This window comes from Echiichthys vipera (assembly GCF_963691815.1).
Source record: "Echiichthys vipera genome assembly, chromosome: 2".
Classification (NCBI taxonomy): Eukaryota; Metazoa; Chordata; class Actinopteri; order Perciformes; family Trachinidae; genus Echiichthys; species Echiichthys vipera.
Window position 1 is genome coordinate 2,647,325 of NC_139827.1, and position 20,354 is coordinate 2,667,678.

The 20,354-nt window shown below is 43.7% G+C and overlaps 1 protein-coding gene across 1 annotated transcript; it reads left to right on the forward strand.

Moving 5' to 3' along the window:
• The first annotated feature begins 1,067 nt into the window (after positions 1 to 1,067).
• On the forward strand, positions 1,068 to 16,888 carry cyth4b (cytohesin 4b). The gene is made up of 13 exons (XM_083931278.1): positions 1,068 to 1,181; positions 5,664 to 5,746; positions 6,150 to 6,214; positions 7,594 to 7,660; positions 9,871 to 9,989; positions 10,289 to 10,369; positions 12,092 to 12,204; positions 12,423 to 12,571; positions 14,074 to 14,185; positions 14,587 to 14,663; positions 14,930 to 15,001; positions 15,136 to 15,296; positions 16,232 to 16,888. Exons 1-13 carry the CDS (start codon positions 1,163 to 1,165, stop codon positions 16,311 to 16,313), a joined length of 1,200 nt encoding a protein of 399 aa, XP_083787404.1. The 5' UTR covers positions 1,068 to 1,162; the 3' UTR covers positions 16,314 to 16,888.
• Positions 16,889 to 20,354: the final 3,466 nt, after the last annotated feature.

Sequence of the window (20,354 nt, forward strand, 5' to 3'; positions counted from 1 at the left end):
CGGCCTTATTATCTCATTATGAGTCAACATAACACAAGTTATGTCCCAAGTGTTACATTTCCAAACTCATCCGCAGCGTTCATCCTCCTCGGGGCGGCAGCAGCTCGGTCCGTAGGTGACTCAGACGTCATTTTTGTTGTCATTCAAACAAAAATGACTTAAATAAAATGATACCTAACCTAGAAATGTGTGTGTGCATTATGGTAGGAGCAGTTGTGGTAGAATTCATGTTAATTTCCATTTTTTATCGTGTAGTGGTCAGCACTGTCGCCTCACAGCGAGAAGGCTCCAGGTTTGAATCCCGGCTGGGGCCCTTCTGTGTGGAGTTTGCATGTTGTCCCCGTGTCTGCGTGGGTTTTCTCCGGGTTCTCCGGTTTCCTCCCACAGTCCAAAGACGTGCAGGTGTTCGGTTCATTGATGACTCTAAATCACCCGTAGGTGTGAATGGTTGTCTGTCTCTGTTCGTCTCTATGTGTCCTGTGATAGACTGGCGTCCTGTCCAGGATGGACCGCGCCTCACGCCCGATGTCAGCTGGGATCGGCTCCAGCCCCCCCGCGACCCCGACAGGGACAAGAGGCTGAAGATGAATGAATGAATGAATACTTAAACTAGATTTAAACCGAACTCTGTGTGCGTGCGTGCGTGTGTGTGTGTGTGTGTGTGTGTGTGTGTGTGTGTGTGTGTAGTGGTAGTTTTAGTAGTAGTAACAGATCACCGGTTCTAGTCCCTGTGTGGACCATGAATGGAGCGTGGACTGGTGGCTGGAGAGGTGCAAGTTCACCTCCTGCTGTTGAGCAAGGCACCGAACCCCCAGCTGCTCAGGGTGCCGGTCCACTGGCAGCCCCCTCGCTCTAACATCTCTCCATTAACTGCAAGTTTATAGGTCCTGTTTGTGCATGTGTGTGTGTGTAACATGAATAATAACAGAGTGCGGGGTTAATAATCACAGATGAATCTGCTTGGGGTTTTATTTTGAAGGACGCTTCCTGTCTTTGTGCTGATGCAGGCTTGAAGTGATGGATGGGGAAGAGGTGGGGTTAAAGAGGAACATCTACTCCATTCAAGAGTTACTGCACTGTGCGCCGCGTAGTCTTCCCTATCTTGATATCTCAACGTTAATGTTGTGTTTTGCCATTTTTATGCTTTTTACCTTGGATTTAAATGACTGATTGTCAAATGGGTGAGTTTTGTTCTCCTCTCTTTTATAACCGCTTCTTTTTTGTTGTATTTAATTGTAAATATCCACATAAATTTTACATTTTCTTCTCAATTTGTGGTCTAAAAATGCAATATTTAAAGGAACAGAGCGTAATTTCATGACATCATCGGCTGTGCTTTTCTACTCACGTACATAAATTGTCTTTTGATGTGTTCCTGCGTATGAAAAGGTATATAACTACTCTTCTTCTTAACGTTGATGTGCTCCATAGTGTTAATACTAGACGCCTAATTTGTGGTTGTCAACAAAAAACAGTAACAGCTGTTCATCTCATCCCACTGTCAGCTTTATAAGTTTACAAGCTGTGATACATGTTAAAACATTTAAAAGTGTCAATCCTTGTGCGACTGATCAGTGAAAACAGGTGTTTTCTTTAAATAAATAAAAAAAACGAGTGTATTGGTACACATGTTGGTCACAATCTGCACCCTGTGGTGAAGCGATGCCCAGTGTGGGTCTCCGCTGAAATAGGGAAGAGACTCTCGTAGAATAATAATAATAATATAAAAACAGAAGTTGCTATCTTGAGTTAGACATCTAGATTGTCCACCTTTTAAAGCCGTAGTGTCAAGATCATTTACTTTAACAGTCCACGGTTAGTTTTCAGATTAAAGCCTTAAATCTTTATGTTAATTGTGTAAATGAAGAGTTCGATGACGTACGCTCGTCAGTGTTGTTGCACAAAGTGTGTAAAGGAAGGGTGGGGATGTGGAAGTCCTGTGTTCAGATCATTAACACCAAACAGCTCACAGGTCTCTACAGGATGCGTCGGTAGTTAACGTTTTCATGGTTAACTTCAGATTATACGAGGGTTGTTTCTCACTGAGGAGGCAATCTTTTACTCATATGTTGGTGTCTCTGACTGTGTGACACAAACGTGCCTCTGAGACACTGCAGTGGTCGTACTCTCAGGTCTAGTTTCACTGATCGGGGACCAAAAACACTCTGCTGCGTTCATCAAGATATCCTCTATGCTGATGATAGAGGCGTTTATATTACTTCTGTTTTTGTCTCGTGGGAACGGCTCGCTACGTGCTGAAGTTCAAATCAGCCCACTGACTTTGCCTAAAGCTCCTTTCCTCCATGCAATAGCTGCAGCAAGAAATTAGTAAGGACAAAGTTGTTTATAACGTTTATAATGATATTTGCGTCCTCGCCAAATTTGCTTCTTTATTAAATCTCAAATCCTGAGTAGGAACAAAAGAAGCAACCAAGTAAATCAACCACAAGGATATGGAATTATTTGTTGTTGTTGTTGTTAAGCCAATAGAGAGACATTCAATAGAGTTAATGTATTTACATTTTTTTTTTAATTAAACTGTGTATAAGGGCGCACTCACAGTGTCCGCCGGAACCGTGCCCCAGGCTTTAGGGTACTTGTCCCCCCCTCGAGGCCCGTTTGTACTCACACTACCTGGGCCTCGCGCAAATGCTTCTTGCCTGTCCATACGTCATCACGCCGTAACACGTCACACACATTGATGACGTTATTTTTTCATCTTTCGGCGCCATTGTTGTTGTTGTTGTTAAATGTCCGCGCATGGTCCGTCTTTTTTTTTTTTCTATGTCTGAACAGGCGCACATAAAATGACGTCAGAGCCGTAGGCCTCGCGCTCGTACACGTGCGCACGCTCGTGCTAGTACATGTGCAAACGTGCTTTACAAAAGCCCACCTCTCTCAAACGGGCCGTGGACGGCAAGCGTGCCGCTCCTAAACGCGGTACGTTTGCACTCACACTGGTCAAACAAACTAGGCTTTACCCGTAAAACCTGTTTGGGCACGGTACGGATTGACAGTGTGAGTGCGCCCTAAGAAAGCATTGATACTTTTGCAAGAAGTTCTCTAGAGAACAGTAGGCTATGCTGTATCTAGAACTGACATTTAAGCATAAGAGAAAATATCTATCAATGTTTTTTACAGCTACCTGAGTAGTATGCATTCATTATTTCATTCATTATTTCATTGTGCCTGACGATGAATCCTAATGATTCCAGTGATCTCTTGGTTGTTCCTGTTGTGCCATAAGGGCAACATTTTCACTTATCCTTTGACTTATTTCAACATCTACGTGATGGATTGGCACAGACTTTGGTACAGATACCCATGGTGACATGACAATGAATTCTAATGACTTTGGCGATCCTCTGACTTTTCCTCTAGTCTTCATGACGCTGATGTGTGGTTCTGGGTAAAATGTCTCAACAACTATTGGATGGATTGTAGTGAAATGTATTGAGTTCCGTGTCATAACCGTTACAGAGATAACATACAAAAATGGTGGACCCAATGCAGACACGGACACGGAGTAAAAGTACAAACAAACGTTTAATAATACTAAACAGACAAACGCAAACACTACAGAGTAAACAGGAAATACAAATAACAAGACGGTCGAGGGAAAAACAGGAACGAGGAGACGACGGAAGATCAGGGAGACAGACGAGGAAACAGGAACACGGGAAACTACGGAGAAACAGAAAACAAACACGATTAGAGGATACTTAACGACGGGGGGCGTGATAACCACAACGAGAAAAGGAACGCCAAAGCGGGGGGAATAGTTTTACCAATGAAGGAATACAACGGTCCGGTGCTGCATGCCTGTCCACTCAGGGTATAAGTAGTAGACCAGGTGATCAGCGTATCAGGCTGCAGCTTGGGGTAAACGCCTACCGGACCTAGACGACAGGAAACGAGAGGGACACACACATGCAGGGAAACACAGACAGAGGGAGACAAACTCACACAAAAGGAAGAGAGGAGGATACTGACAGAACGAGTCTTGACACTCCGCTCACGATGAATTGTAAAACCCTGATGCCCTTAACTTTTCATCTAGCGCTTTAATCGGGTCCATATTTCACATTTTCCATACTTGACCAATGACAAAATACCACATTAAGCATGCTAACATATACAACTAAGATGGTAAACATGATAAACACCTCCTTAACATCAGCGTATCATTGTCACTGCTAGCATACTGACATTAGCATTTGGCTCAAAACATAGATTCCCACTGTTGTTTCTTGTAATTCTGACTTCAGTCATAGATTACCTGGATAACGTGACCCAGCAATGTGGGTTGCATGTGTGAAAGAGACAAACTACAGGCTATAGACTTACACCAAGGCTGTGTCCCATCTCCAAATGTTTACAAACAAAAATCATTTGTGTTTCCAACCCGAAATTCGGATCTGCCACCAAAGATAATGAGTTTTCCCTTGGCTCATGCCCATACTTCGACCAAGTGTTATGAAATCAGGCTGGTATATTTGTTCTGTAACCCTGCCGGAAAAAAAACAAAGCCAAACTATGACTATTAGGACCAACCACGACGCCTAGATGAAACCTTTTTCTTAGTATGACTGTGTTTTTCATGATACATCAATCCTGTCATTGAGTAACTGTGTGGGAGTGGGGAGGGACGGTGGTTGGTAGAAAGGAAATATGACATGATATGAGTTCCACCACAATGCCTGTTAGCTGTGTCTGAATGTGTATCCATGTATTTGCAATTCAATTCAATTCAATTTTATTTAAAGTGCCAAATCATGACAAAAGTGATCTCAGGACACTTTACAGAGTAGGTAAAGACCACACTCTATGACTTATTTATGATTTACAGAGACCCAACAATTCCCCCGTAGAGTACGGTGGAGACGAAAACCTTCACTATAACAGACAGGAACGTCAGACAGACCCAGCTCTGTGGAGGACGGACGTCTGTCTGCACCGGAGAGAGGAAGAGAAGGAGAGAGAGAGAGAGAGAAAAGACGGACAGATGGACAGAGAGAGACAAAGACAGACACAAAGACAGAGACAGACACACTTCCAGTAACTATAATAATATCTATAGTAATGTGAATAGGACTTATTAATACAGCAGAACAGTAGAAACAAGCACAGCTGAGGTGATAGATTATAACAGCAGCAGGAAGCGTCATGCAGGACCACGGCAGCAGGCACCACCACGATCAGCAGAGACCTGCACACAGGATCACGGCAGCAGGCACCACCACCATCAGCAGAGACCTGAGAGACGACAAAGCACAAACAACTCCGGGGAAGAAGTTGAATTAGTAACATGCACTGATGAGACCTGAATGACACAGACAGAGAGGAGAGAAGCTCCTGCCTGTTTTTGTTTTGTTTTTTTAAGAAATGTATTCATGGTTAAACTGTATTTTGCGGTGACTGATATCGTTCATGAGAAAACCACACCACCTGTCGCACACATCTACCAGAGAAACCTCTCTTCCTATGATGCTGTGGTGACATTTAAACGTAGCCTACAACATACTGTATGTAGAGTTATTCAAGTTATTATACAGTAGAACGACACATCTGTCTATGAAATGACAGAAAAGAGGTCAGAAGTCAAGAAGTCACACTTTTAAAACTAAAGAAACGTTATTAAAACTTTACTGTTTTCTGTATAGTGTCCTCAGATTTTACAGCAGATGAGAGGATGGAGATCGAAAGCATTAAAACGTATAAGAAGGACCTTCTGGACGATATCCAGGTACACACACACACACACACACACACATGCACACACACACACACACACACACACACATGCACGCACACACACACACACACACGCACGCGCTTTTACTACCAACAGTGGACTATTGGGCTACACTGGCTTAGTGAGGACTTGTTTCTGGTAATTTTAAAATCAGACTAACTTATGAGGTCTTTAACCATAATATTACTGCAAATGTGCTTTTTACACACACACACACACACACACACACACACACACACACACACACACACACACACACACACACACACACACACACACACACACACACTTTCTCAGACACCTAGAATATGTGTTGATTTAAAAAATGAACTCAGAAAAATTGACACCTGAGCGAGGTAACAAATATTTACAACATTTCTTTCATTCTGCGCAGAAGTTGAAGATGGAGATAGACTCCGTCATGGCGGGTATACTCAGCTTTGAGTCTGCAGAGGAAAAGTGAGTTTTGCTTCGGGAAAATCCCTCCTCCTACCTCCACACCAGTCATTCAACTCCTCTTTTTAAACCTCCCACTTAATGCAACTCCTACTTCCTTTTCTAATGTTGATCATTTTTCACTTTCACAGTTGCTTTTCAACAACTTTCACCCGCCTGTGGGTGCACGTCTGTTCCTGAAATATTAATCCTAGTATTAATCCCATTACAACGTGAACTGGAGCTTTTGAGGAAACAATGCGTCATAGTTTTATAGCTTATGCATTTGCAAACATCCCGTAAGTCTGTATTTCTACAACGCAGCAGTGGCGTGTTCCCCGTTGTTTGAACAGATCGGAGTTTTTAAAAAACCACCGTTATTGTCATTTTACCTTTTTCTTATCGATGAAAAAGACGTCTAACTGACGAAGTTGGCGATTGTAATCCTTCACATGTTCGGCCGTTGTTGTCTCTTTTGTTTCAACGGCGCGTTTGGATCCGGAAATCACTGCTTCATCAGTGTTTCTGCCAAATCGCTATATTTCCCTGTTTAAAATGGTCTCAAGATGCAGTTCCTTTCCAAACCGTGACCAGCGCCAAACCTGTTTTTAGCCTAAATGCGATACGTCCTCTCGCCCAATCAGAATTCAGTAAAAGGTCTATGCGATCCAACATGGCGGCGCTCTGAAGCGGGAGAGTTTTTTGTTTCGTCAGTCCATTTAACATGTTCAGACTGAGTGAAAGTGAAAAAAACGACTAAAAACAAAACAACAAAACACCACAAAAAGTGAAAAAAACGACTAAAAACAAATGAAAAACACCACAAAAATGTGGCAAAATTACTATAAACAGATGCAAAATACCACAAAAACTTGAAAAAAATGATTAAAAACAGATGAAAACACTCGACCAATCAGAATTCAGTGTGCGTTCTATGCAATCCAACATGGCGGCGCTCTGAAGCGGGAGAGTTTTTTGTGTCGTCCGTCCGTTCAACAAGTTCAGACTGAGTGAAAGTGAAAAAAATGACTAAAAACAAATGAAAAACACGACAAAAATGTGACAAAATGACTATAAACAGATGCAAAACACCACAAAAATGTGACAAAATTACTAAAAACATGCAAAATACCACAATAAGTGAAAAAAATGACTAAAAACAGATAAAAATACCACAAAAACTTGAACATTTAACCAAGATACATTGAATATTAACCAAATGTGTGGGTCTGGGTAAAAAATGTAATGTTCCTGTAAACCATTAAAATGGATTTATAGCGTTTTGGAAAAGAGATCCTCACATACTGGTTGATGACTACAGCTCCCATGAGCCCTAGAAAAATGTGTATAGTGTTTTTTAACTTGAATTATTAATTACTACTATTGATTCCTTTCTTTTGCAGCAAGACCATCGAGAAGAGCAAACAGTTCTCCAATGGGAAGAAGAAATTCAACATGGACCCCAAAAAGGTGAGCCAAGAGCGCGCACGTGTGTCCGTTGGTCGTCTTTTGAGCACATGATTGAGCTAAAACACCTTTGTTAGCGTAATGTTTGGTAAGAAATGACTTCTTGCTGTTCTTGAAAGGTTTAGAAAAAAAAGGTGAGCGTGTCGGCGTGCGTCTCAGAGCTTTACCGACACCTTCAGCGAGCAGCTCTTGCATGTCGCTGTGTGGACTTCCTCTCTCTTAACCGCACTGGAGCTGCTATGAGTCTGACACTGATGCAGGTCCACAGCGCAGTTTCTGTGGTTTCAGTGGCACGTCAGGCTTGTGTAGTTTACTGTTGGGAACGTAGATGTTTGCAACAACAAATAAAAAGCAAAAGCATTACCATGTCTGACTTCATTTATTTAGCACTTAACTGGATTGAACTCAGATTCTTAGGGCGCACTCACACTGTTCTTCAGCACCGCGCCCCGGGCTTTTGAAAGGGACTTAAAAATATGAAGAGACTGGGCTGCACGGATGTGGATGGGGGGAGGGGGTTCCAGAGTCTAGGGGCTGCCACTGCAAAGACTCTGTCCCCCCTGGTTGTAAGCCTGGTCCTGGGCACTTCCTGACCGTAGTGCTCTGGAGGGGGTGTGGTCGTGGGGAGCATCAGACAGGTACACGGGGGTCAGACCATGGCAGGCAAGACACGCAAATGCCCAGGCATGTGGGGGGGAGGGGCAAGGGCTGACAAACTTTAAACTACAGTTTAAAAAGAGAGAATGCGCCAATGTGCAAGAAGTGACAATGCAAAAATTTTTGCAATGACCGTAGGAGACCCGACCTCCCTAAGGGGGCCCCACCTGACTCCACCCACCCTCATTGCACTCTTTTGTTTTTTAACTTGTTCTTCATATAAACATGTTTGAATTACAAGTCTTTAAATTTTCATATTCAAATTTTAACTAACTTTGAAGATAACAAATGTTTTTTTTTGGTTGGTAACAGATTATTTATAACTTTATGGCGATGAACGCTGGTTCGAGGGGGCCCATGTGAGATTTTGCCCAGGGCCCCGACAGACTGTAGAAGCACCTCTGGGCATTTCACAACGTTAAATAGAATTTCCTATAAACCTGTTGATGAGAACGCGTTGAACCAATAATGAGTTGTGGTGATGTTTTAGACCTAAGAATGAAATTTCCTCACTTACAGTAATCCCAGTATTTCGAACTCTTGTGTTTTCCGCAGAATCGTTTTTGGCTATGTTGGCGTTGGCAACAATGCTGCGTTAGAGGTTTCTACTTTTAAAGATCTCATTAGTTTCTATTTTAAATTTCCCATTTGCAACTTTATTTTTGATCGTTCTCTTCTCCTCCAAAGCCTGCGATGGAGGAGAAAGAGGAAGAGAAATTAGTTTTAAGGAATCAGGATTACAGAAGCTGCAAGCTCGGTCGGACATGAGATCATTTTGAGAGTAAACACATTTAACCACCAGCACAGTGCGTGTGTGTGTGTCTGTGTGTGTGTGTGTGTGTGTGTGTGTGTGTGTGCGTGTGTGTGCACGCTCGTGTGTTGTTTGTTTAACCCTCCTGTTGCCCTCAAATTTCACTAACACCATTTATTCTTGGGGTCAATTCGACCGTAGCATTTTAAACATTTTAAAAAATGATCATAATCAATGTGTGACTCAAGTGAAGTCGGGTACTTTATGTTTTTATTTAACAAAATGAAAAATATCACTGATGTTAAACTGCATGGAGGGATTTCTGTGTGTGTGTTTTAAAGTAAGTCTGTTATTTTAAGTGCTATTTTGTGTTATTTGTAACATCTGGAATGAAAGTAACGTCCGTTATCAAGGACAGCAGCATGAATCTGACCTCATATAATATTTGAATTGTAAAATAGACGATAATAATAATAATGATTAAATCATCCAGATTATCAAACTGACCCAAAGGAACACAGATGCGACAAGTACATGTACGATAAGAACAATAAAAATATATATAATCATGATAATTTTAGGTTTTTTATGAGTTGTCCCCATAAAATGAGGAAAAGTCATAAATATAAAGCAAAAAAACACAAAAAGATGTCGTTATTTAGAGATTTTAAACATTAAATGGGGTCAAATTAGGAGAACAGGAGGGTTAAAGGAAATTGTGATACTTACCTGAGCACATTATCCGAAGTTGCATGTAGAAGTGATGTATACCTCCAGTAAACTATGTAACTTTGTGTTGCATCAGGGCATCGATTACCTGGTGGAGAATAAGCTGCTGGATCGAAGTGCTCAATCCATCGCTGAATTCCTCTACAAGGAAGAGGGACTCAACAAGACGGCCATCGGAGAGTTCCTTGGAGAAAGGTGAGGATACGGAAAAGAAGGATGGAGGATGGAAAACAAGGGGGATGAAGAGGTAGAGATGTGATGAGGAGAAGAAGGACAATGGCAGAGAGTGGAGGAAGGCAAAAGGGATGTGAGGGAAACTGATGATTTGACAGAGACAAGGGTGGATGGAAGAGATCAGGTAGATGTTCATGATGGGACAAAGGACAAGCAAAGGTAAAAGAGAGGTCATGAAAGAAAGAGAGAGAGATTCGAGGGCAGGTTCCAACAGACAAGGTTAAAACCACCCCCCACCACCCCCCTTTTCTGTCCCACAGGGAGGAGCTCCACCTCCAGACCCTGAATGCCTTCGTGGACCTGCATGAGTTCTCCGACCTCAACCTGGTCCAGGCCCTCAGGTCAGCTCCCTCGATGTTCAATCTACCAATACTTCACTTTACTTTGCCTTCTCTGAAAATATTGGCACGCCAGATCGCTAAACCAAGATGGTGGTGAGGAAGCATTAGTGGTGGATGAGGAGGCATTATCCCATCTTAAAGCCTAGAGAGTCGCTAACAGCCGGCTGTGGCTAACAGTGATTAGCTCAAGGCAAGACCGTGAAGGCATTCAAAGGTCTTTTTTAACCACTAATACTGCTGAAAATAACAGCAAATCTCTGCAGCAGCATGAGAAGAGTCTCTACACACAAAACAAAGCACCAACAACGTAGTTAGTGAACCCAGAGTTTATTAAAAGAGTGTTTTGAAAGACCTGTTGTAGGGAAAGATGCTGTCTGGGACTTTTCCAAACCTTTTACCGTCTACTATAAACTTATATTTCACCCAACTGCTGGATTAAAGCACCAATGGGCTTCTTCCTTTGGGATTCCCTTCAGTAATCGACTTAAATGGACTTTACTACGAGAAGCTTGGCCACTATCTAACTCTTTTAATAAACTCTGTGTTCACTAACTACATAGTTGGTGCTTCCTTTTATGTGTAGAGACTCTTCTCACGCTGCTGCAGAGGTTTGGTGTTATTTGGAGCAGTATTAGTGGTTAAAAAAGATGTTTTAATGCGTTCACGGTGCCGTCCCTAGCTAATCACTGTTAGCCATGGGATGACGTTAGTGACTCTTCGGGATTTCTCCGTTAATCGTTCATACATGAAAAAAATTTGTCTCGATGGCTTTTTTCAAGATCGAATTTGCAGAAAAAGACAGTGGGATGATTTTATTCTGGAATTACGCTTTAATGTTGGCATGTTAGTATAAGAAAATTAGCATTTAGCTCAGTCAGACAGACCTGCCAGCATGGCTTAGACCAGGGGTGGGCATTTCCTGTCCTGGAGGGCCACTGTCCTGCATGTTTTAGTTTTCTCTCTGCTCCAACACACCTGAGTCTAATGCTGTGCTCGTTATCAAGCAGCTGAAGCTCGTCACAGTTTGATTATTGTTGGACTCAGGTGTGTTAGAGCAGGGAGAAACCTAAAACATGCAGGACAGTGGCTCTCCAGGACCGGAGCCGCCCACCCCTGGCTTAGACTGTCATGCAAGTCCTCTACCTTCATGGAAGTACAATACTAGATAGGAGAACAAACATCATTCATTCATCTTCAACCGCTTGTCGGGGTCGCGGGGGGGGCTAGAGCCGATCCCAGCTGACATTGGGCGTGAGGCGGGGTACACCCTGGACAGGACGCCAGTCTATCACAGGACACATAGAGACGAACAGAGACAGACAACCATTTACACCTACGGGTGATTTTAGAGTCATCAATGAACCGAACACCTGCACGTCTTTGGACTGTGGGAGGAAACCGGAGAACCCGGAGAAAACCCACGCAGACACGGGGAGAACATGCAAACTCCACTCCAAAAAAAAGAAAGAGAGTAGTTCCTTCATTAGGTAACTACTGCTTCATAGTAACTACAGCTGTCATATGAACTCATCACGTGAAATAAAGAAAACGCTGTTTTTCTCTAAATGTAGTGAAGTAGGAGAAGGTATCAGTAAATACATCTTCAAAGAGGCCTCGTACATCGATACTTACACACGTGTGGTGCATCTGCATTTCACACGCTGGTCACAGACTTAAATAAACAGGTAGGCTGCTGGTGTTGTTGCGGTGTGTATGTGACAGACAGTTCCTGTGGAGTTTCCGTCTGCCCGGTGAAGCCCAGAAGATCGACCGCATGATGGAGGCCTTCGCCACGCGCTACTGTGACTGCAACACTCATGTCTTCCAGTCCACCGGTGAGCTTCACTAAATATACATCTGTCCACTTCCTGTCTGGACTTGTGTGGGGGCAAAGACCACATCCCCTCTCTCTGTTTGACACTTCCATTTCTTTTTGATTTCTAGATCTTTCACTTCTTCACTCACTCTGTATTTGTTATAACTCGATGCTGCTGTGTCTTATTCTTTGTCTGTGTGTGTGTGTGTGTGTGTGCGTCTTCCCCTGTAACCCCAGACACGTGCTACATCCTGTCATTTGCCATCATCATGCTCAACACCAGCCTCCACAATCCCAATGTGAAGGATAAGACCACCCTGGAGCGCTTCATCTCTATGAACAGAGGCATCAACAACGGAGAGGATCTACCTAACGACCTGCTCTCGGTGAGAACCGCCGGCCAATCACAGTGTCCATGCTAACTCAGATATCATGATATATGACTTTCCATTTAATAATAAATCCCTGACCGGAAGTGGATCACAATGAGAACATTAAGGCAAAATTTGACGGTTAGAGTTAGGCATGGAATAACCGTTAGGTGGACGGTTAGGTTTAGGCAATAAAAGGTGATAGTTGGGGTTGGGCATCAAAACCACTTTGTTAGGATGAGAAATTATGTTGTGGTTTGGTTCAGTACTGCTGGGTCATGAGCACCACCACGAAGCACAAACACCAGCCCCCCCGGGGTGGATCTCCTGTGTTTAGGGTCCCATCAACAGCAGCCTTAGGCCCATTCCCACCCTACGGTAAATCAGATATCGACCCTTTTGTCCGGTCCCGGAGGTCGCTTCGTCCGCCAGTGGGTTCGTCGCCTTTGAGCTTATGAATCCGGAGTTCTCTGGACAGAACGGAGCAATACCACCGAGGGGGCAGTATAGAGTCAGTCCAACCATTCACGAAAATCGACAAAGAAGAGAGAAGTAACTGGACATTTAAAGAGCTAGAAAGGAAATCATTCAAAGTAGCAGTGGACAGCCGCCAGAAAATTCAACGAAGAAGAAGAATCAGTAGCGCGGACATCCTAAAGTATTGGAAGTGCCCTTCGTCATCCACCATTAAGGTGTCGGTGGTCGGTGAGTGGTCTCAGATGCCACCACCCCGGACACCTTTTGCGCCTTTGTGCCGATTGCAGATGACCTGATGACCTCCCGTCTTTGCTATGGGCGTACTTTCTACGGTAATAAATACGTGACATACACACGGATTACAGTGCATTACTGTTCATAGTTATATGTACGAACAAGTGCATGAGCGCAGTCTGAAGGGTATTATGAAGATGAAATTAAGTTAAAAAAATAGTCATATGGTTGCTTCACTTTGTAAAACCATGCAGTTATTTCCCTGCTTGAAAAAAAAAGAAATACCACGATCTCACAATCGTCGCCTCATGTGGAACCGAAACTTACAAACTCAACCACGTTCAGTTTGTTCTCAGGCCACGTTTCTACCTGCAGGTCAGTCACAACAACAACACATCAGTCTGCAGGAGGAGGAGGAGGAGGCATCGCACAGTGTCCAATGAACTGAGGGCGGCTGTTAGGTTAAACAAGCACCTGAGTCAGTGTCGCTCATAACGGAAGTTTGCGTCAGTTTTAGTGAATGGAATAAAATGTTGCAATCTATTAGCGGGAAGTTTACATCACAAATGTTGATTCATTCATTCATCTTCAACCTCTTGTCCCTGTCGGGGTTGCGGGGGGGCTGGAGCCGATCCCAGCTGACATGAGGCGGGGTCCACCCTGGACAGGACGCCAGTCTATCACAGGACACATAGAGACGTACAGAGACAGACAACCATTCACACCTACGGGCGATTTTAGAGTCATCAATGAACCGAACAGCCTTTTTAAATGTTTTATTTTGTTTTAAACTCTTTTCTACTCAGAAACTGTACGAGAGCATTCACAACGAGCCTTTCAAAATCCCAGAGGACGATGGGAACGACCTGACTCACACCTTCTTCAACCCCGACAGAGAGGGCTGGCTCCTCAAACTTGGTAAAACACCTCTCCACTAAAGTCTCTTTGCATGAATCATTTTGGGATGTTACAGAGATTGAAACACCAAAACCAAAGGAGAAGAGGTTTCAGTACGTGCCCCGTGCCACAGCGCTACATTATACGCGTGTGTATATAGATACGGTAATGTACAAAGCTGCAACATAAGGGTAAAACAGGAAGTACAGAGGAAGCAGTGGGCCAATAACGGAGAAAACCCGTATGTGTTTCCATGCAAACCACACAACAGTGGTGTAGTTCACACAGATGACCCCAAGTGTTTATATTTTTGCACAGCTTGTTGTGAAATGACGCAATTTCTTGAATGCATGTCAGTTTCCACCGACAGCACGGCAGATAATAAAAAACAGTTCTAATAATATTCTTACTCTGTGTTTCAGGAGGTCGCGTTAAGACGTGGAAGAGGCGATGGTTCATCCTGACTGACAACTGCCTCTACTACTTTGAGTTCACCACTGTAAGACTCCCACGCTGCTCCTCTTAAGTCGCCTTAACATGGAAATATAGTTGTATAATATATCATTTCAAGCCCTCACTGTCCTCCGCTCACTATTTCTTGTGGCTGTCAAAATGTGTCAGTTACTTGTCACAGTACAGGAGTCTCCAGCTCTTCTGCTTCCCCTCTTTCTTTGACGCCAATGACATTTTTACTCCCAGCTTTGTTCCTCGTGCCCTCCTGACACATCACCCGACTCACTCCGGGTCTTTTTACTGTGTCCGCAGGATAAAGAGCCCAGAGGCATCATCCCCCTAGAGAACCTCTGTGTGAGAGAGGTGCCGTATCCTCGCAAACCTGTAAGATATTCTCAGCGACACTGACGTGTTTAAAAAAGACGATTTTATTGTAATACATATGTGTGAGTGTGTGTGAGGGGGGGGTCAATAGATGTTATATTTAAAAGTTGTGACATATTCTTGGTGTTGTCTAGTACTGTCTGGAGCTGTACAACCCCAACAGTCAAGGACAGATGATCAAAGCGTGCAAAAAGAAAAAAGACACGGACGGCCGAGTGGTGGAGGGGAAGCACCAGTCCTACACCATCTGTGCCGCCAGCGCAGAGGAGAGAGACTCGTGGATCGAGGCCATCAGGTCAGACCACCCACGCACGCACACATGCACGCGCCCACGCACGCACGCACAGGAGATTTGGCAACGTATACACAAATAGCAGCATGAACATAATGAGGCACATTCAAATAGATGGTGTAACAATGCATGCATGCATATTTGCGTGGTCCTGTTTGTACGCAACATATTTTCTATCAACAAATTCTTATCATCAGGTTTGTATGATAGCTTTTGAAAAGTTATGCACAACAATTCATCTGATATGTTACAAAACGGTTAGATTTAGGCATTAAAACTACGTGGTTAGGTTTAGAATAAACGTGGTTTGGCAAACTCCGCTGGGACACGAACGCCGGTCCCCGGTGAAAGTCCCGTGTTTTGGATCACGCCTCAGGACGGGGGTGTCAGAGTGATCCAGTAAAGGGTCGTGTGGCTGCAGGTTTTCATTCCAACCAATCAAAAACACACCTGGTCCAACAAATCAACTGTGTGAAGACAATTCAGGTGATTGCTTGACTCGAGTCAGGTGTCGTCTTGCTTGGTTGGAATGAAAACCTGCAGCCAGTAACGACCCTTTACTGGATCACTTTGACACCCCTGCCTTAGGATGACCTTAAAAGCAACACGGGTAGGATTTCTCTGTTGCGGTTCGTAAACACAACATTCAAAGTTGACCTCCTCCCCGGCTCTCCAACACCTAAAGTGCACGCCCCCTGACCCTCGCTCGCCATCAGATGACAGCCAACCCCAGATTCACCCTCATTTTAGAACGGTTGTTGTTCCGCATATGTGGTTTATGCCATTTTTGTAGCATGAGAGCTACAAACCCAAACCCAAGGCTCACACCCTTAAACGTCCCGGAACAGATACAGATGCCGCCACGCACTTTGGTCTACACTATGTCTTTGCCGCTGCATTAGCCTCTCTGTAACGACGCTCTTATTTGCCTCAAACAGAGCGAGCATCACCAAGGATCCGTTCTACGACTTGGTTTCAATCCGGAAGAAGAAGGTGATAAACCAGGCTCCTCAGGACTGAGTGCTCCGGCGCCCCCCGTGGACGTTTGTAACACTGCACCACAGTGGGATTCAGACCCCCACCCACCCTTTATGTTGTTTTGAACACCCTGCAGCACATCTGAGCGACGGCACCGGAGGCTAGACACTGACGATGGCCGTTCAGGCTAAAAGAGGGACTTCTCTTTCCACTTCTCCTTTCACAGACTGAACTGAACTGAACTGAGCGTTGGAGGTGAAAAAGGTTTTGACGGTGACTCATTTTTGTCGCTCTCACCATCGCCACAAAGAAGTAGTGTTTTGGTTGAGACGTGTCTGCTCTGCAAGCTTTAGTTTCTTGGGTCAGGGAGTCAAATTAGGCATGTGATGCCCCAGCTGATCGACAGTATGTATGCTATAAAAAGAAGAGGAAGAGGCTCTCTCACAGCTCCTGTAAGGCTCAAAAATGGACATTTACATATACCGTATTTTCCACATCATAAGGCGCACCTTCAATGAACGTCTTATTTTGAAACTTTGTTCATATATAAGGCGCACCACATTATAAGGCGCACCTTCAATGAACGTCTTATTTTGAAACTTTGTTCATATATAAGGCGCACCACATTATAAGGAGCATAGAACAGACGCTACAGTCGAGGCTGGGGTTACGTTCTGCATCCGTTAGATGGAGCTGCGCTAAAGGGAACGTCAACAAAACAGTCAGGGGAGGTCGTCTTGTTGCTTCCTCCACTTCGGCACCATTGATTGGTTCATGTTAAACTCTCTGGCTGCTGCTCACCGTAGTTGGAGACCTGTTGTGGCTCAATATTGGTCCATATATAAGGCGCACCGGATTATAAGGAGCACTGTCGGCTTATAGTGTGGAAAATACGGTACCAGTAAACAGCTTCACTTCTGTCCAGCAGATCGTTATTCCTTGCATGAGAAGAGAGATGTACGGTACAGAGCAAGAGTTTGGACTCACCTTCTCATTCAAAGAGTTTTCTTTATTTTAATGACTATGAAAATTACAGATGCACTTGGGGACGCTTTCAAAGTTTTCCCAATCTTTCGGACTGACTGAACTAAAGACGCTCGTTTTTCTGCCATAACACAAATTCTAACAGTCTGTTCAGTGGGGCCATAAGCTGTGTGTCCACCTGACTTCTGATGCTCCCAACGCCATTTATAAGGCAGGAAATCCCCCTTATTGAACGTGACAGGGCACAAAACCATTTCAGGTGACGACCTCTTGAAGCTCATCGAGAGAACGCAGAGTGTGTGCAAAGCTACTGTGAAGAAACTAGAATATCAGGCGTATTTTCAGTTGTTTTACACTTTTTTGTTAAGTTCATCGTTTTGATGCCTTCAGTGTGAATCTACAACGTCAATAGTCTTGAAAGGAAAGGAAAGTCATCGAATGAGAAGGTGTGTACGAACTTTTGGTCTGTACTGTACGTCATACGCTACCGTTCCCATTCAGCGTCATTTGAGGACGGTTACTCATGCCTCATCTTGTAAATACAGATATATTTCCAAGCATTCTTGTGTCAAATGTCTAAGACTTTATAGTGAATTAACCCAGTGTCCCACTTCTCCCAGTAAAATGGGAGCACGATGAGAGGAAGGTGACTTTGACGTCCCTGTAATAGATATGCAGATTGCGCTGCACTACAATCAACACACGGTACAGCATTGTCGTAGTAGTTTCATCGCTTTGGCATCTCTGTGATCAAATTGAGGGGGGGGCACAATGTCCTTGTTGATTGAATCTACAATGTCAATAGGAAAGTCATTGAATGAGAAGGTGTGTCCAAACCTTAGGTCTGTACTGTACGTCATACGCTATCGTTCCCATTCGGCGTCATTTGAGGACGGTTGCTCATGCTTCACTTTGTAAATACAGATATATTTTCAAGGCTTTCTGTGTCAAATGTCTAAGACTTTATAGAGCAGGGATGTCAAAGTCAAATACATCAGAGGGCCAAAAAAACAAGTTTGCTGCAAGCCGAGGGCCGGACTGTTTCAATGTTTATCAAAACATATTAAAATGATGCATTTAACCTATTGAACCACGACCTAACACAGTGTACTGTATTTTATTTAAAGATTAAATGAATAATCCAATATTTTTGTACGGCTCTGTCCTTCAAAAATAAAACGTGTTCCTTAATATCAAGATAAAGACGCACAGCTGTGTGAACATGTGCTCTGCCTCCCACCGAGCTTCAAATACCCTGTTCTCATCGTCCACCTTCCCTTTAGCCATTATTGGGGGGGGGGGGGAGGGGGGCTGAAAGTTGACATCTGCCCTGAATGCTGATGAATAATGAAGCTGAGGGGCTACCGTTGCATTGTGGGTAATGTAGTTATGATGCGTGAAAAACACCAGCAGGTGGCTGTGGCGTGCGGGCCGGTTCCGATACTAATCAAATATCATCCCGGGGGCCAAGATCATTCATTCACGGGCCGGATCTGGCCCCCGGGCCTTGACTTTGACACCCATGTTATAGAGTGAGATAGAATTTGCCTTAAAATGCAGAACTCTTGTTCAGTTACCTTTTTTAATAAGCAATAAGTGCAATATGCCTTCTGTCTGTTTGGATTGTACTGCATGTGTACACTGTAATATAGGAGTGATATATTTTAGCTGGACCTTTAAATAGTGTTTGTGAAAGTTTTGCATTTGTGATGTTCTCGTGAATTATTTAATAAAAAGTATGAAATGGTTGTTGACATGTGAGGCTGGATCCTGTTTTTGGTTTAAGGAGGAGGAAACTGACAGCTGTGTTTTTGAGTGAACGCACCCTGAAACCATCAGACCACACCTTATTTTCTCATGTTTGCGGTCTCTGTGTGTGTGTGTGTGTGTGTGTGTGTGTGTGTGTGTGTGTGTGTGTGTGTGTGTGTGTGTGTGTTTATATGCTTAGTCCACATCCTTGCATGTGCTTCTTGAAGGATGAACACCTAAACCTCTTGTGGTTTCATGTTAAATTACAAAAACAGGTTTAGAAACCATCTAATTGTGTCCGTTTAAATCCAGCTAACAGCATGTGCAGCTTCCTCCGCTCTTCCTCGTTTGATAAATGATCATATTATTATTATTATTATTATTATTGTTGTATGCTGTAAACATACTGAACAGCTTGTTCTTGACATTATATTGAAAAGATGCAATGATTAAAATTTGGCTAAATTTAGTTCAAATGTTCTTTTCTGCTTGAAGTGTCAACTGCATCAAATGACTTTATTTCAGTGTGTTGAAATTGAAAGAAATCAACTATAATAACTATATAATAGTAATAATAATACTATGACTATATACAACTCATTATAGTTAACAGTAATAACAGTTTCATTTCATCTCCTCCCAGGGTGGTGTAGACAACTATTCACCTGATCACAACCAAATCTACACAGACTTACTTCTTGCAAACATCCCCTGGAATTATTATTATTATTATTATTATGGCTTTGATTTATAAAGCGTCTTTCTCAGTGCTCAAGGCGCTTTACAGAGTCAAGGATCCATTCATTCACACAGAAGTACATGGTGGTGGTAAACTACGTGGTATTCACAGCTGCCCTGGGGCAGACTGACGGAAGCGTGGCAGCCAATCAGCGCCTACAGCCCCTCGACCACCTCCTCAAACATACGGCAGTCACACATGTTCACACGAGGCAAGGTGCGTGAAGTGTCTCGCCCAAGGACACAACGACCATGACACAAGTAGGGCCACAAGTAGTCAAACTGCCCATCCTTCGGACATTGGCTGACTCGCTATACCAACTGAGCCACAGTCGCCCGAAATTGCAGTCTTGGATTAAAGGTCTCCTGTTGTACGTATATTTATCGTACGCCATGTCACCAGACTGACGGAAGCGTGGCAGCTAATCAGCGCCTACGGCCCCTCCGACCACCTCCTCAAACATACAGCAGTCACACACATTCACACGAGGCGAGGTGGGTGAAGTGTCTCGCCCAAGGACACAACGACCATGACACAAGTAGGGCAGGGCGGGGATAGAACTGCTGACGCTTCGGACATTGGCCAACTCGCTCTACCAACTGAGCCACAGT